Source organism: Copadichromis virginalis, linkage group LG1 (assembly GCF_057382275.1).
Source record: "Copadichromis virginalis isolate Kocher_CV1m ecotype Utaka linkage group LG1, C_Virginalis_male_GT1.1, whole genome shotgun sequence".
NCBI lineage: Eukaryota > Metazoa > Chordata > Actinopteri > Cichliformes > Cichlidae > Copadichromis > Copadichromis virginalis.
In genome coordinates this window covers 29,835,077-29,852,697 of record NC_140618.1, presented here as the reverse complement: position 1 = coordinate 29,852,697, position 17,621 = coordinate 29,835,077, and the positions used below count along the sequence as shown (strand labels likewise).

General features: G+C 42.6%; 1 protein-coding gene across 2 annotated transcripts in view; it reads right to left on the bottom strand.

The window, feature by feature from the left end:
- The window catches only part of LOC146719007 (E3 SUMO-protein ligase PIAS1-like), a 71,385-nt gene extending 54,013 nt beyond the window's left edge, over window positions 1-17,372 (bottom strand). For both annotated transcript variants that reach the window (XM_085458649.1, XM_085458657.1), the window contains exons 1-2: window positions 17,288-17,372; window positions 14,592-14,658 (exon numbers count right to left, since the gene is read on the bottom strand). In XM_085458649.1, coding sequence (XP_085314775.1) covers window positions 14,592-14,615 — 24 coding nt within the window. In that variant the 5' untranslated portion in view covers window positions 14,616-14,658; window positions 17,288-17,372. The remainder of the gene's footprint in view (window positions 1-14,591; window positions 14,659-17,287) is intronic.
- Between the last annotated feature and the right edge of the window lie 249 nt (window positions 17,373-17,621).

Below are 17,621 nucleotides of genomic sequence, written 5' to 3'. Positions count from 1 at the left end.
AGCAGATTCCTGTCAGACTGGAAAGCAGTTTGTGCGGGGGTAATAATTTGCTGTGTCCAGAGCTGTGGAGAATGATGGATAGAGGGATGATGGGGGATGGGGAAGAGAAAGCAGCTGAGCCTCCAAACCGAATGAAATTCTCCACAGCTCCAGTAAAAACACAGCGGGGAGGGGCGGGAGGGAGGAGGGTGGCCATGCTGGAGGTACATGGACGCATTAGCTGAACAGATTCACATTTACTGGTCACCACGCTGATATTGCACTGCTGAAACCCCAGCTAAGCTCTTTTGTTGGGGACATGGAAACATGTTCAAATGTTGTTGTTCTTTTGTGATTTTTAGAATATGGGTTTATTTTGCAATATTTGTAACAGATTTCAGGATGCAGCTTCTCCCTTTTGGTATGGATAGTAACATTCTTTGGGTGCAATAAGTAAAATAAAACTCATTTTATTTCTTCTCATTAATCATCATCTTCTTCTGCCTTTGGAGCCGATCCACCTAAACCTCTACGGTGAAAAATGTTAAAATTGAGCCCCTGACTGGAGACTGCCTCCTGATTCTTTTCATCATGCCTGTCCCTCAAGAACTCTAGGTGATCAAGGTTGGAGGTGTGGTCATGCACATGACTTATGAACCATACGCCTAATTTTTTAAAGCAAGTAATTTATCGAATTAAGCCAATTTCAAAGCGCCTCATCATGCAACTTCCTGCCATATTAGGTTATTTTAAAACCTTTTCACAGGAAAGAAATTTCCTCCACACAAAATTGCTCTACATGGCCTCCAGAACACACTTCACAAAAACGACCAACTGGATTCACGACTTCCAAAAGTATTTGTTGAAATCTTGCAGACATGAGAAAAATGAGTTAATGGTTTTACAATGATCATGAAATAATTTGTTCAAATACTCACACTGAAAAAAGATTTTTCTCTTCGCACTATTCAATCATTTCATGTAACCATTGTTAACTGTTGCAGTTTTGGAGTAGTTTAGTCATTTTTTTCACTAATATGCACCTGGGAGGTTGTAGTTACCATCCCTCAAGCTTTATGTGCACACAGCGCTCCCCACAGATATACTCAAGGTTACTCAGATTATGAAGTGATGATTCAACTATGAAAACGTCATGCCTTTCAAGCCTTGAAATAGATCCAAATGCCAGTCATCTTACACTTAAAACCACCAGGACTTTAACATCCAGGACACCTGAAATAACACCTCCTGCTTTTTAACTCCACTGCAGCATCAGTTTAAAAACACAGCTCTAAACTGAAAATAGCATATTCTAATGCCTGCATGCAGCATACATGGTACACGCTTTGCTCACACACCTGTTGGTGCTGCTGAGCTGCAGTAAATGCAGCGGAGCTATTATGAAAGGAAACAGGCAGCACGGGGGTCTGTCTGATGAGGTGTTGGAAAGTGGTCAGTGCCTGAGCTGCCCTAAATAGGCTGTTCTGTCAGGAGAGCCACCGGCCTCGAAAACTGCCGACTTTGACAGGCAGTGAGTTCTGGTTACTGAGAAACTCCTAATCGGTACTAGTTATCAGCTCCACGTATGTTTGAATTTGCTATTTTGGTGATAGTACTGACGTCAACTGCGTTTTCACATCATCTTGATAAAAGCTCGCTTGCCTTTTGTCTTGCTCTGTCGTCTGCGCTTTTATTTTTCTACCCAAGGTGAGAGCAAAGCAGAGGTTCTGAGTCAGAATGATTACTCAAAAACTACCGATTGAAGGAAGCATGATGGTGAAGTAGAGTGCTGGCAATCAATAAATAAGATTTTTAAAGAAACAATATATTCAACTGTTTCTAGATTCGCTCTTACTTCAGACTGCTAAAAAGTGGGCAAGCAGGGCTGTCAGACTTTCCCTAAAACAAAGAAATAACAGAATAAAGACACAAAACTCATTAAAATCACCGTTTTCTTTTATACAAAAAGGTACACCTACTGAGACCTGAGCTAGGATGCAATTTTAATTTTGCCCAGCTATCTGGGATTATTTAGACCTGAAAAGGATGCAAACTAAGCATCAAAGTAATTTTTTAAATGAAGTGCTGTATTTCAAAGTGGAGGCGTTTATTTTACAGGACAGTACAATAAAATCACCATTGCCCACTAAAGTATAGAACACAATGACAAAAATCCACAATGTAATGTCTCCATATGATTATGCAAGAGGAGACGCGCCATTCTTACTGGAAGCGTTGACATCATCGAGGCTTGTCTCGACCAGTGTGTAACATTTGTTCTGTGAGGGATTTTAAATAATGTTAATATCTTTTTGGCACTTAAAAGCCTAAAGCTCATTAATGTCTCTTCACGTTATTTGAACTATAATAATCTTCTTTTGGATTTAAAACAAACAGAACCAGCTTTGGGACTAGCTGAAGTCAACTTTTCCCCAAATTTTTCAATCATTCGGCACTGCTACATACATTTGTAGCACTCATATTTATGGCTGCCATTAGGTATAAATTGCATCACAGTAAAGCTCAGCATTTAAATGTACAGTTACACATTTTCATCCTATTCAGATGTCCCAGGTGTCATGACAGTGTAACAATGAGCACGCATATGCAACACCAGAACAAAGTGTAATTCAGCCATCATAACTTTTCACCTGCAGCTGTGGTTTTCCTCCTGTGAAACGTCTACGTGTAATTGTCTTTTTTTTCTCAGCGTGCTTTTATCTTAATTTTAATCACACAATGCTAAAAGAGAAAGTAAGAACAGGTGCAAACAGGAAATTAGAAAACAAACACACACACACTCATTTCAGTTGTCATGCAAAGTACTTCAGTTCAATTGAGCACACACGCAAAGGGCAACCACAAAGACGGGAAAAGCACACCGCAGAACTGGCACACAAAGAGTTAGCATGTGGTGTGATGAGAAATAATGCATGGGAACTCAAACACACACTCACACACACACACACACACAACATCAGGAGCTATGCACAGCATGCTGATGCAAACCTCAAATGCACTCTTCAGCCGCATGACCGTCATATGACATGCACACACCGACACTTTGCTCATGTGTACTAGACCAAACCTACACAGCAGCTGAAAAGCCACAACCGGCTCAAAAACCAACATTTCCCAGGAGCTGATCAAAGACTCAGAGATTTGTGATACCACTGATTAACTCCACTTGGGCTTAAGAAAAGATTGGGTGCGAGATTGAAATAGCCTGCTACAAATTTAGCCTGCACAGGAGGACAAATTTAGGCTCGCTTTTTTTCCATTGCCTGAGGTGACACAGAACACCATAAATATTTTCCTTCCCGCATGACGACACCGAGACTCAAGTCGCCAGACCACACCTTGATACTGAGTTAAACTTGAAGCTTGCAGCATTGGCATTAATCACTTCACACTTTGAAGCTTCGGATTAAATGTTTTATGGAAAAACTGCCTCCCAACTGAAGACGAGCTGATGTACAAGAAAAAATCTTAAATCTGCCAAATTAATATTCAAATCAGACACATTTGATGCAAGCTTGCACATTTTGATAAGCAGCAAAAATCCCAAGCGCTACTCATAGGTTTCCTCAGGCTCTGCATTACACACAGGTGAGTTCCCCATGAAAGCACCAAATAAAATCATTGAGAAGAATAAACTGTAACACCCACACGTCCCCTTCTTTCTCTCTTCCCCTCTCATTGCTGTGCGTTTGGTTAAATAACATTTAAATGTCAATATGATCAAATGAAATTTCCATCCCCCAACAAAGATGCCGTGTTCACCGAAGACGAGCGATGCCCGACAAAAATTCAACCCAGAGTCACGACCAAAGGTCAGCTGACAGCCACAGACCCATTCATGCTGCCTTAAACCTCTCCGTGCAGGGTTGACTGGGGATAACAGCTTTTATTTAAAGAAAATTGAACATAGAAACAAACAGAAACAGTACAGTGAAACAGCAAAGTGCATAAGGTGGGTTGTATGTACCACTCGTGATCGGCAGTCTTAGCATGTGATTTTTTCTAATTGCATGTTGGGTATGATAAGAGGAACTGACTCTCTCTTTTCTTTAAAAAAAAAAAACTGTCACTTTGTTGTTTAATATTGAAGTTAATTTCTCTAAATCTGCATGATCTGTTAGCAAACTGAGTCATTTATTTATTGATGACTCATTTTGTTCTGTCTTTCCAGTTAGGTCACATTGGGTTTTTTTCGTGGGTTTTTTGGGCAGTGGCTATTAAGGATATTAAGTTTGGGTCAATGCCTTGTTTTTACATCCAAATCTTAATTATCAATGAAAAAGTGCGTGAAGTAATTTCGATAAATGTCGAGAAAAACAAAGAATATGCAGACAATCAATCACTGATTTATGAGGTCTACAGTACAGTGGTTTGTACATTTGCCTCTCAAGTGAAAGATCCCTGGTTCGATCTCAGGAGGAGATGCAAAAATCTCTATAGGGTTGCTTCAAGAAGGGCATCTGGTGTTAAAAGAACAAAGAAAAATCAAACATGTGGATCGACCTGCTGTGGTTGCCCCATGTGAATAAGGAGGCAGCCAAAACTAGATGCTTCTTCTTCACTATCGCAGCATATAATCACCCACAACACAGACTGCATTCATATGTGGCTTTCAAAATAAAAGACACCACCAGATTAAGCCGAAGCTGCTAATGATCAAACTGACCACTTTAAGCTTTTCTCATTCAGATCTTGGTAAGAATGATTTCAGCGTGTATCACTGTACGCCGTTTCATCTCTAGCCTTTATACGACACCAGACCGGCGTTAGAAGCCTTGAGCAGCCAAAATTGTTTCCCTTTGAGCTCTGTGTTTGCTGGCAGAGCTAAAAAATTCACTGCAATATACTTGGTTTTGAGGAGGTGAACAGTAATGCAGTGCTTTGGAGTCCCTGGAGACTGGGAGATGGTGAGGCTAATAATGTTGTGCCAAGCAGTTTCTGCAAAGGTTTCTGCAGGATGTGTGTGTTTGCGAGTGGTTGTGTGGAGGCTGTGTAGGTGGATTTGGTGGTGGTGGGGTGGGGAGCGAAGGATTTTTTTTTTTTTTTTTTTTGGGGGGGGGGGGGGGGGGGGGGGGAGAGAGAACTTGCACACTACCTGGCCATTATATAAAGCTCCCACTCTCGGCATGAGGGCTCTATACTGAGTGCCAGCTCCCTCCCCATCCTCCACGCCTCTTTGTCCTCCCATCCCCCCACCTCTTAGCCTTCCAGCTTCTCTGACTCAGGCTTTAACTCTGAAATACCTCCGCCCTTTGTTTTCTCTCCCTCCTGCCTCTGTAGTATCAAAACCACTGTGTGCTATATGGATCAAACAAAAGATGGTATTTGGGTCAAAAATATGGATGAGGCTATTCCTTTACCCCCGTAGCAGGATCAGATGAAGCCGCCCAGCTGGACCGACTTCAGTAATACTTCTCTTCTAATCATTAGCGCATTAAACGCTGTGCCACCATACCTGAGGCTACTGAGGTCTAGTCCCAGCATGCCATGGGCAGATAGCGGATCTAAATACCAGTCCCCTTCCACGCTCAATGGCACAAGTTGTAATGGGAGGCCGTTTGTGATCTGCTGCCAGAACGTTGCAGGTACATGGTGCTGGTAGCAACCAAAGCACACATGTTAAACTGTAGCTGTAGGTGGACGTAGACAGCTGGCACGAAAAAACTGACAAAGCCGAGGGACGGCAAAGCAATCCAAACAGCTGAGCGGGAGGGAAACGCCTGTTGATTTTATTGCTGGCCTCACTTCTGTGTTAAAGAAATAAGGACGCAACTAACACTGTAAGGCTGAGAACGACAGCACCGAGTCCCGATGTGTTGCTCTGGTGAGAAAATGAAGAGCGGAGCTACGAGGAGTTTCCTCTGGCCCTCTAGTTCACCGTTTTAATCCTGTGGAGTTGGCAGAAGTCGGCGCGCATCGAGATGAAGGGGAATAGTAGAAACGGTAGCAGGAGACAGCAGGCCGTGCAGAAAACATGTTGCTGGCAAAGAGCACAGATGTCTTTTTCTTATTACGGTGGCTTCTCCAGTGTTGGGAGTCCAATCCCGAGATTCATTCAGAGAAACCCAGCAGCTTTAACGGGTGCAAGGGCCACGTCTGCACCGAATGAAGCCTCCCGATTCAATTTCTCCACGGCCTTACATCTCAAAAGATACATCGCACCGATGATTTTAAACGAGCTGTCAGTTCAAAATGAGAAAGACAACACACATCAAACCTGAGCTCGCTTTAATCCCTACACGTGCGCTCCTATTGTTCCAGCCTGTCGTTTAATTGAATTTGCTTATTCACACTTGATAGTACGGGGCGTCCCAAAAGCCCAATTCCTAAGTAACATGTTTTTGAAATTACGGCTGTGGTGTCATCAGTAACAACCTGTTTGACAAATGAAGCCGCTGCAGAGCTCGCAACAGTCCCGCCAGCCTCACTGAAAACTGTAAAAGCAATTTCTGTAAATACTTTGCCTCTGAGGTAATACTGAGCCACACTTTTACCATCATGATACAAGACTGCGACGCGAGACAAGTGAAGGAGCACCGGACATTGAGTGCCCGTGAGTATGTGCCATTTTTCTATCTTTAGGTGACTGCATGATGAAGTACTGTGGAACTCCCTTGTGGAACTTTCCAAAATAACCATTTGGCAACCAAATAACTGCCACTACATCCTCACATTTTCAATCTTTCAGAAGAGAAGGGGTGTTTATTCTAAGTCTAAGTGCATCACCTAGAAAAAAGAAAATCATCTTTCACTCTGTTCATTGCACCTTCACGATGGACGCGAGTTAAACTCTCAGCTAGCTACTCGTCAGCTGTGAGATCCCTCTCTGTTGCCCCCGGGCCATTTTGCATAAAGTGCACGCTTTGCCGTTTTAAAAATAACTGTGCGAGAGAATAGCATATCTTTTGTCCAGTACGTTCCCATGATTTTGTTCTCACCGTCTTTAGTGGACACACAAATGCGTTGGCGATTCCAAGACGTGACCGTGAGCTGCTAAGCTAGGCCTGGCAGTTAGAAATGACAGCTGAGCAACTCAGGTGAGATGGAAAAGTGAGAAGCAGAGACAGAAATGTTAGTATACGCACAACTCAGCATGCATCCTCTCATTGCCCTGAAGCTAGTTAGAAAAGATGCTAACGAAGGAAAACGTCAAAGTACCAACTGCTTTTCTCGACCAACAACTGCATCCGTCTCTCCGTCTCTAGCATTAAACATCAGAGTTAGAGTAAAGAAGAAGAAGAGTGTAAGCGTATCACACCAGCTGATATAGAGTTACAACTTCACTTCAACATTAGAGGCCGTTTGTGTATTCTAGCAGGAGTTTCTGAGCACAGGGAGCCTGAAGTCATGTAGAGAGAGGGGGAGGGAGTGCACCAGGTGCTATCCAGGTTGGGTGTATGTTTACCTTCCAGCGCAGAGCTTCTAGACAGCTGTTCTGCACTGGGCCAAATCATTAAATCGTTGTGCCGCATGTGAGAATTTGCAGAAATCTATTCCTTTATGGGCAATAACTGTAATCCCAACCCAGAAATCCCAGCCCTCATTCTAGAGGTAAGAGGTGATCCACTGGATCATCACTGCAAGTTCACTGATTCAGTCCTTCAAGCAAAGAATGCAGATGTCTTTTCATTAATAAATAAATAAATAAATAAAAAATGGAAAAGGGCATTTTTTCCCCACTCGCAGCAGGCTACTGTCTAAAGAACCATAAGGAATATTTGGTGAATCTGTGCCATAAGCTGCCGTCAATCAGGTTGAAGGTCACTCAAGAGGCTAAACCCTGCACTAACTTCTATTATTAATCTTTATCGCTTTGAGCTACAACCGACTGTTTAGGACTCAGAGACATCGTCTGCAGTCGGTTTCATTCTCCCAGTGATCACACAGGTGTCATTATATAAACATAAACATACATGAAGGGAAACGTGCAGGATCTCTTTCTAGCTGATGACACAATAATATTAAATGTTCTCTTTCTAAAACTTAACTGTGCATACAGGTATATAGCATGAAAACCTAATTATCTGGCCAATTATGGACAAAATACAATTGCAAAGAAAACGTTAAACAACTCTTTAGTTACGCTGCCATGAGCAGAATAGTATCTAGCCACGCTCACCCATGATGTCATGTGTAATTAAGCACCGATCGAAATACAGTCCCATACATTGTGCGTTTACAGCAACTACAAATATGAATTCCCATGTGTTGCCTTTGGAGTAATTTTCAGGAAGGTTTTTTTTCTTTCAGTAACTGTTTGTGTAATCTGTGTTGGAGCCTAACAAACTGCACCAAGACCCATGATTGATTGGGAGAATGACAGCGAAACCCTGATGAATATTATAAAAACCCAGAATTATTACCGCCTGGAGGTTATGCGCCTCTGGCAATGAAAGGATTTAATAGGAAGGCACCACAGATTAATGTTATCAATTCTGAATATCTGGAATATCTGAAATATGTCAGCAATAAAGGCCCCAAAACAACCAAAAAAACAACAACAACAACAAAAAAAAACATGCATTAATTAAACAAAAAACTTGTTTTTAAGGTCACAGTGTCCTTAGACCAAGAACAAATCTCAAACATTATGCCTCTAGCCATGTTGAGCGCTGGCACAGATGAATTAAAAACTTGTGCCACACTGCAGCAAATCATGGGTGAATTATGAATCACAAATTGCAAAGTGACAGCATAACAAACTCGGCGCACAAGTTGCACAAAGCTGCGGCTGGAGAGATTTATTAACTCCAAGGCGAGGGTCTAAAAAGCACACATGACTCCAAAAAGCCTGCAGCGGGATAACAAATAAATTCTCGCTGGAGACAAAATTCATTCATCCTCTTGATTCACACCAAAACATCTCTAATACTCAAAGATATTTTAAAAAAAAGAGAGCGATATCTGCCTCTGTCTCTCTTCCAGTTGGAAACACACAATCGAGCTCCAAACTGCTGCCTACCCATGTCCATCTCAAATGTGACATGTTTCCACGGCAACAGGACTATGTAACAGATCACCACAGGAGTAATGAAAAGCTCAGTCTCGGCAGAGCAGCACAAAAAATAAAAAATATTAAGAAAACAAAACGGGGGACAAAAACAAAATCGATAACCGCATGACGGCGTGTTCTCATTGGTGGCAACATATCAGACAATAATTGAGCTTAAACGCAGGTTTTATTGGACTGAACGATCAGTCCGCGCCTCACGACAAAGTACGCTTGTTATCTGGGAGTAAAAACACCTAAACTTCACCGAATTCAGAGAAGCAGCAAAAAAATAAATAAATAAATAAAATAATTGTCCTTCTGCAGCCGTCTGTTCCTGCTGGTTCACTGCAAAGCACCTCTGACATCTCTGTAAAAGATGAGACGTGCAACATCTGGCGCACGTTTCACACTGTGAGATTTACGCCATCTGCTCTGAGCTGTCGTGCGTCTTCACCTATCACAGCTTTTGTTCTTTTTTACATTTTTGCATCTGGGATGATGCTATGAAAAGTTTTCTGGCGTAAGAACGCAACTGCGAATACCCGAACACGCGAGAGCAGTCATCACTCACACTTAGCCCCTTCCACGTTTACGTCTGCTCCTCTTTAAACTGGAAATCAGCTGCAGTGATAATGACAGTGACAATGAGAGAAATAGGCAGGTGCTGAAAGGATGTAAGGGAGCAGAGAAGAGTGCCTGTATCATTAGGGATTAACCTAGCCACAGGCTCTACAAATAGACTGTCTCCACCTATAAGCCGCCAGCGCACAGACAGTTATTTGTATTGCCAGGTTGCTGCTGCTGCTGCAGCTCCTGAGAAGAGAGAAGACAGTTCAAAGAAGCCGAGGAGGATCGGGACTCCTGTGAAACAAAATGCAACGCAACAGGACACGTTTCTTTTTTCCTTTTTGTGTGTGTGAGTGTGTGTGTGTGTGTGTGGGGGGGGGGGGGGGGGGGGGGTCTGGCAACATCAGAGGCTTTCACAAGCGTGGATTGCGTCTGAGAGTAGATGCGTTGCAGATTCGTGCGGCAGTTCGCCACACAAAGTATGATAATAAACAGCCTGAGGCCTCCTGAAGGTAACGCGCAGCAGTGCAAACCAATATACAGTGACGTGCCAGAACAGCATGTCCCACCTCTAATGCTGTTGGTCTTTTGCCAAGGCTTGGACAAGACCTCTGAAGGTGGCTGTGATATCTGGCACTCAGACGTCAGCTGCGGATCCTTTCAGGTCCAAAACAATCGCACGGCAATAACGAGCTGGCCCTCAGGTCTTTGCACCTGCCCATTTCTCCCATACACTACACGTCCACTCGAAGATGTTCGCTGCATGTGCATGATAACTATAACATGCACTTCATCTGTAGATTAGCTGTAATACTGTGGCTCACGGGTGTGTAGCAGAACTAAAAATGACAGTTCTGGGGGGGTTTCTTAGAGCAACCCAAAACAAATGCATTTCTTCAGCACACTGTATCGGAGACTGGGTTTTCATCTGAAGAAGTCACCTTGACATTTAGGAACACTGCAATAGATATTTCTCATTATTTGGTGACATTCAAAACAATCCAGCAGACACGTCCAAACTGTGGCTGCCGTTACAGCTCGATCCACTAACTCATTAAGGAGCAAAAATAACCAGCGACTCATTTGGAAATAAATTTAAAACTTTTAATCTCTTTTTTTGGTCATTTTTTTTCCACAGGAAAAAAGCCAATTACTTTCTTTTTCAAGTTCCCTCATAAAAGAATCTGATTATTTCCCTTCTTTTTTGAACCAGCTCAATTTGTCCTCATTCAAAGACACTGTGACAGTTATTCATTAATAATGAATATTTGTCTCCCCGGCATAAAAATAAAAGACAATAAATATTCACAAACACTGTTAGAGCACTGGCTATCAACCAGATTCTTATTTTAAACATCAGAAAGTTCACATTTGTTGCTCGACTGCGACGATGGAAAACCATTTGCTGCAGCGGTACGTCTCGTACAGCAGAGAGCTGTGCTTAAAGATTGCCAGAGCGCCGATTTTAACACGCTTTCCTTTTCATTAATGCCGTTCGCTTCTTTCACACACTGTGACAGTTCCACACTTGCACAAAAAGCTCAGAAGTAGGACCAGCCAACCCAGTGCACAACATCTCAGCTAGCTGATGCCACCCAAAGTGACAAAACCACAACGTGGTGTATAAGAACAGAAGAGACCCTCAATTCGTTAAAATAACACTTAAAAAGAAAATCTCAGGTGTGAAGGAGCTGCTGGAATTAAAATGGTGATGTCCTGGAGCTCATCTGATCTGCTCACATCCCCGTGAGCGACTGGAACTTTCTGACATAAACACTAAAAATCACTCAATGAAACATAAAACAAATCACAGCACATTATCCTGCAAAAATGAGTTTAAGTGAAGCCTTAAAGTGCTGAAAAGCGTATAAGCTTAATTAAAAAAACAACAACTTCAAATCCAGAAAATGAAACATAGACGCCTGTCTGTTAGAAAAGCAGCCGTTTTGTGCTTTGCCACTTTTCAATTAAAGATTTGAAACATCATCAAATCTGAATTGCAGCTTGGCCTAAACAGAAAAATAAATAAACAAATAAATAAATAAAGATAAAATTAGTTTGGTTTTATTTTTAGCTGTGTTAAAATTATCATGGGTGCACTGTGAATCATCCCCAACTGTGAGCTGACTCTATTTTCACACCCGTCTTATAAAGTGTTTTTCAGTGTCTATGTCACTTGTTTAAGGCAGGGGTAGGGTATGATTTTGGCTCTGTAACCTTTCAGCAAACTGTAATTCCTGAAAAGGAGCTGAACCTGCACCTCCTCTGGGCTTTGTTGGCCAATTACAGGTCTATGATGCATGCCCACACTCTGCAGAGAGCTGTGTGGGAGCTCCAGGAGCAGAGATGCCTGCTTTATTATTGTTTTTGTTTTCCCTTTGCCCAATTTCTGCCTAATTGCATTCATTTTTGATGGGTGCTGAAATCTTACAGCGTTAAAGCAGCTGTTAAAAAGTTGCCACAGGTCTGAGATGTGATATTAAGAATAATAATAATGGTTTGCATTTATATAGCGCTTTTTTAGGCACCCAAAGCACTTTACAATTCCACTATTCATTCACTCTCACATTCACACACTGGTGGAGGCAAGCTACAGCTGTAGCCACAGCTGCCCTGGGACAGACTGACAGAAGCGAGGCTGTCATATCGAGCCATCGGCCCCTCTGTCCAACACCAGTAGGCAACGGGTGAAGTGTCTTGCCCAAGGACACAACGACCGAGACTGTCCGAGCCGGGGCTCGAACCGGCAACCTTCCGGTTACAAGACGAACTGCCAACTCTTGAGCCACAATCGCTCTGGGGCTTCACTTTTTTTTTAAAATTGTTTTTCATTTTTTGGACATACTTTGGATTAATAGCAAATTCCAAAACTGCAGAATCTGCGCTGCTCAGCAAGAAAGTGCATCTTTCGGAAAACTCTTTGTTCACGAGCCATTTGATTAAAATGCTTCAGGAATGGAAGGAATGCACTCTGAAATTTGCACTAGAATGATTCACTCTTACCTCGGCATCTTCTAAGAAAGACGCAATTAAAGCCCCTCAAAGTGATCAAACGCTTCCTTTCACGCAGGAGGTTTGGCAAGCAACTACTCGTTTAACAGGTGAAGTGCACCTTTTTTTAGGTTTACCAAGTGTAACAGCATACTGGGCTGTTATACTGAGCTCAGGTCGAGCATTTCAAACAAGTTCACTGCCTTACTTGTTTGAGCAGAGCTCTAGAAACACACACTTAGGACAAAAAGCAACCATACAGTTCAAGAAGTAGGGGGCAAAAAAAAAAAGTGTTGTTTCTTTTTGTTTTTTTAATGCCATTGCTGCATAAACCCTTTTTCCAATTTTATTTGAATTTCTGAATACCACAGATCAGCTGAGTTGTCACTGATCTGACACTGTCCACGGGAAATCGTAAGTGCATGACCACTGTAAGTTTAACACTTTCAAAGACCAGAAACTGTAACCAATAAATCACTTTCTCAGATTCTCCTCAGCACCTTTTATGGCTCCTGTATGATGCTGCAAATCTATAAATACTCGGTGTGAAGTTTCATCAGCATTTCATCATTACTGAACAGTCAGCAGCGATCAATGCAAGAAATCCTCACCATTCTTTTCGTGCATATCAGCAGGTGCAGCATTGCACAAATCTGTTACCCCGTTCCAAACATGATGCTAAACACGCTCATCACATCGTGCTAGAGCTCAAATTTTATTTGAAGTACAATCCAAAAAAATCCACAAGGAGGGCTAGAGCCATGTTTGTGGGCTGACAGGTAATCATAAAGGCAAATCTAAAGAAAAAAGCTGATCATCAGTTCACTGTCTGGGTCTCTATGTTTTAGACAGTCTGTTTGCAGGTGATTTCTTAGATTAGGCTTTCGCACTCTTTCCCACTGGGAGATCTAGAAAACTATTTGCTGATTAAATGACAATGAAAATAAACAGCAGCTGCTGCCCTACTGCAAGCACTTAAGAAAATAAAAATGTGGAGAAAACACGTGTCTCAAAAAAAAGAGCTGCACACACACATTCATACATATCTGAAATATGAACTGCAAAGCTTTATATTAAGACCACACGTGTGTTTTCAATATAGGCAGAGGATGTATCTACAAACCTGTTCATTATAGTGAGTGCAGCTGAGCAGCAGCTGGCACAAAGGAGCATGTATAGATCCACAGATCCCGGACAGGCAGTGGAAACACACCGGAGGGGGGAGGGATCTAAAAATAGCCCAAGACTCTGATCAATAACTGTTAGATATGTTCAAACTGGGCTCTGCCACGCTGCCAAGGCAATACAGCGCATAAGGTGCGCGTCGGATGCCCTGGCGAGGAAGCCGCACCTGGTGCTGATATAACGGCAACCAGCTGCAGGAGCACCGTTAGGCGAAGCGGTGCGTCTTATTGTGCGTGTATCAACAGGTACGGAGGAGTCGCTGGTATTACTGAGCAGGCGGGATAGTGTTACTCCGCCCGCGGCCACACTCGGCCTCTGCCCGGACACCACGCACGACAGTTTCTAATTATTAATAAGTGCTCATTAATCCGGAGGGGACTTATTTCTAACGTAAACCAACAGGCGTGCAGCCGCTGTCATGTCCACACACACACTGACAGTCTGGAGGCTGTCGGCACGTCAAAGCCTGCAAACCGACATTATATTCTCCGAATTTACGAGCCGAGCGTCGGCACGGAGACAACTGCCACTGCCGCGAGGAGAAGAACCGTCTCTTTCGGGGTTAAAGAGGAGGCAGAGACTGGTTGTGAAGTGAATACCGCCCTGCCAGCATCTGGTGTGCCGAAGAAAACGGTCAGTTCAGCCAAACCAGCGCGTCTCAATATCAACATAAACATGCTCGTGCGAGCTTTGGCGCTCGCGGGTTCAATAAAGTTCCGGCAGTTTTTGCCCAATAAACACAAAATCTGACAGGATCTCTGCCCCATGAGACTTAAACCCCTGAAGAACTGTGTGACCCAACAATCGATCGCTTCGCAACCGAGTAAATTTATAATGATTTCAGGCTGCGCCTTACCTTCAGTTCCGCACTCTCCGCCATCTTGTATTTCTTTGCGCAGGCGTGGTGAGGTGTTGTCACATGACTGGGACGCGCAGAGAATCCGCAGGAGCGCGCACAGCGGTGCGTTTAGGTGCACAAATTTAAAAAAAGGAAAAACAGGAGCAAAATGAGTCTATAGAATAGACTAGAATAGTCTACAAAAGAATCGAATAGGGCAGAAATCAAGTTAGCAAATTTAAAAACAACACAGGTTGACCAAAGTGCTGTACAAACTGAGAAAAAAAGAAAAAAATAATAAGATAAGACACAAAATCAAAAATAACTCAATCATAAGCTAGGGAGTAAGATGTGCCTTCAGATGGGTTTTAAAAATGTTGAGTGTTGCAGAGGTAATAGTGTAAAAAGGCAGACTGTTTCAAAGTTTAGGTAACCGCAAAGGCCTGGTCTCCTCTGTGTTTTAGTCTGCTTCTAGGAACAACCACAAGCAACTGATCAGCTGACCTTAGACTGGAGTATGTTAAACTCAAGTTGAAGATAGTAGAGCAGAATGTCTGTTTCAAAACATTGCAATCAGTAATAAAACTGCTTTAATCTTTTTAAGTTAAAGATTTCAACAAAACTCACTGCAAACCTCCTTTGTGCATGTAACAGCTCGTGTCAGTCAAGTAAAAACAAAAAAACACTGCTCTAAAATGTTCAACATTTTAAAAAAAAAGTTTGGACCTTTTTCAAATTTAAATGTTGAAACAAATGAGGATTCTTTTTCTTTTCCCTTCTTTCTTTTTTTGAATATATACTAATTTCATATACAATACATAATTTCATGCCAGCAAGATATTTTTATCTTGACATATTATCTTGATATATAAGATATTTGTTTATAAAAGCTGGGGTTGCCTGGGAGAAGGGGTCTGATTATTGAAAGACCCGAAACCCCAATGACCCCAGGTTACATCACTGATGATTTGTCCAGGGGCACCAGATGATGTATCATCAGCTGTTTTCTGGAATTACCAGTGACCACCAGGTTGACCACCAAGAATAGATTGGTGACAGTTGGAAAGACAGCAGACAGCTCGGAAAGACGGCACAGGGGCAGCAAGGGGTGGCATCCCAAGTTGCATCTTGCAAGAGGAAGATCCCACTAAAGCTACAAGTCAACCTACCGGGGGGTGGAAGAGAATCCTACCAGATGGATCAAAGAAATACGACTCTTGGCAATGGAAATATGAGCAAAATCTTGGTCTGTGTCAAGCCCTGATTAACCCATCTGCACCAGAGCAGGAATTTGATGGGGAGGAGTACCTTGCAAAGTTTATAAGAACTGTCCAAAGCTACTGAGTAGTGATTTGGAGGAGGGGCAAGGTAGCAAAACAGTGGAGACAAGCGGAGGGGGGTCTGGATCCCAAAGGAGGATAAGTCCAAATACACTGATCAGTGCACGAACTCGCCCATCCTTTTTGCTCTTGCCATGAACATAACGATAACCTTTATTAGTCCAACGCGTGGGAAATTTGTTGGGTTAAGGCTGCCGACCTTTGCCAACCCTTCCGACCATTCATACATTACAACATCACATGGGGAAGACAGGTCAGAGAGGTATAACAATGGAAAATGCACAACATGAGGAAAGACGGAGAAAATAGAACTCCCCCAGACTGAGCTCCAACAGGGAGATCAGTTTGAGGACAGAAAAAAAACCCACCTCAGCACATAGCACTTGAATCAGCACATCTCACTACATCTCTACAATCAAGAATTTTTTTGTCAGGTGAATAAAACAGAACAGCTTCTATTTATCTTTATACACTACATAGAAGACATAAGCTTCGAAGGCGTTTGGAGGGGGTGAGTGTAGGTCTGTGTCAGTGTACGTGCGTATATGTGCGTGTGAGTGTGTTCCATGTTCAGCCGAGAGAAAGGTCATGTCCAACTTCATGGGCTGCATCCTCCTGAGGACCCGGCCTTCACGGTCTACATGGGCCGGGTCCTCAGAAGGTCGGGTAGGCCGGAAGTAAACGGCTGGGGAAATTGGACTAGCCTTCTGATTAGCGTCACCGCTGCACAGTTCAGAATAAATGTTTTTCAAAAACCATTGCGTCTTTTTAGTAAATGTTTTTTTCCAAAAGAAATTTCTAGAAGTTCAGAACAGTAAAATTCCCGCTTTTTAGAATGAATTAGAAGATAACTCTTACGTAGTTAAACTAAAATACTCTTTGAGAGTTAATATATAAACTCTTAACACCAAGTGTTAAATTATCAACTCCAGACAGATTTGGTGTTTAACACTAAATCAGAGTTAACGTACCAACTCTCGAAAAAGAGTTAAATTAACACTCTCTGGTGTGGACCCATATAGACACTTTAATAGTGTTGAAATCAAATCCGACAGTGTTAATTTGGACATGCTGGATTTGCTGTGTAGCTGAAGTCCGGGACAAACTGTGTTCCTTTTCACCTCAATACAAAACGCGTAATATTTTCTCTGAATACGAGACGATTCCGTTTTTTACGGGATGGTTCGCAACTCTACTAACTAACCTTATGAATAAAATAAAGTTCAACATCAGTAACATAGCACCCACCCGGCTGTATAAAACCCCGTCATGCTAGCTAGCACGCAGTACGAAAAAGTCAGCATAAAGAAAACAAACTACACCTAAACTTGGTTTATATCTGATCCAGATAGACTGCAGGTCATAACTTCTTACCTGAAGTTCAGTTCTCCTGACACTCAGACTGGCGACCCGCCTCGGGTCTCTGCTCCTCCTGCGTCCCCTTTCCCTCATCCACCTGCTGGCCTCCACCACTTGCTAATGTTACTGAATCTGTGGAAGCTCCACGATAGCCACCGCACGGAGTAACGAATAACGACCCTATCTAAATCCCAGTAATGGTTAACGCATTCCTGATTTTGGCATAATAACTAGTTACTGTGCTCGTTACTACAATAATAATGTAGTTACTGTAACCCGTTACTTAATAACGCGTTAGTCCCAACACTGCCTGAATCAGCCTTCTGGGATTTCACCTGGATTATTGATC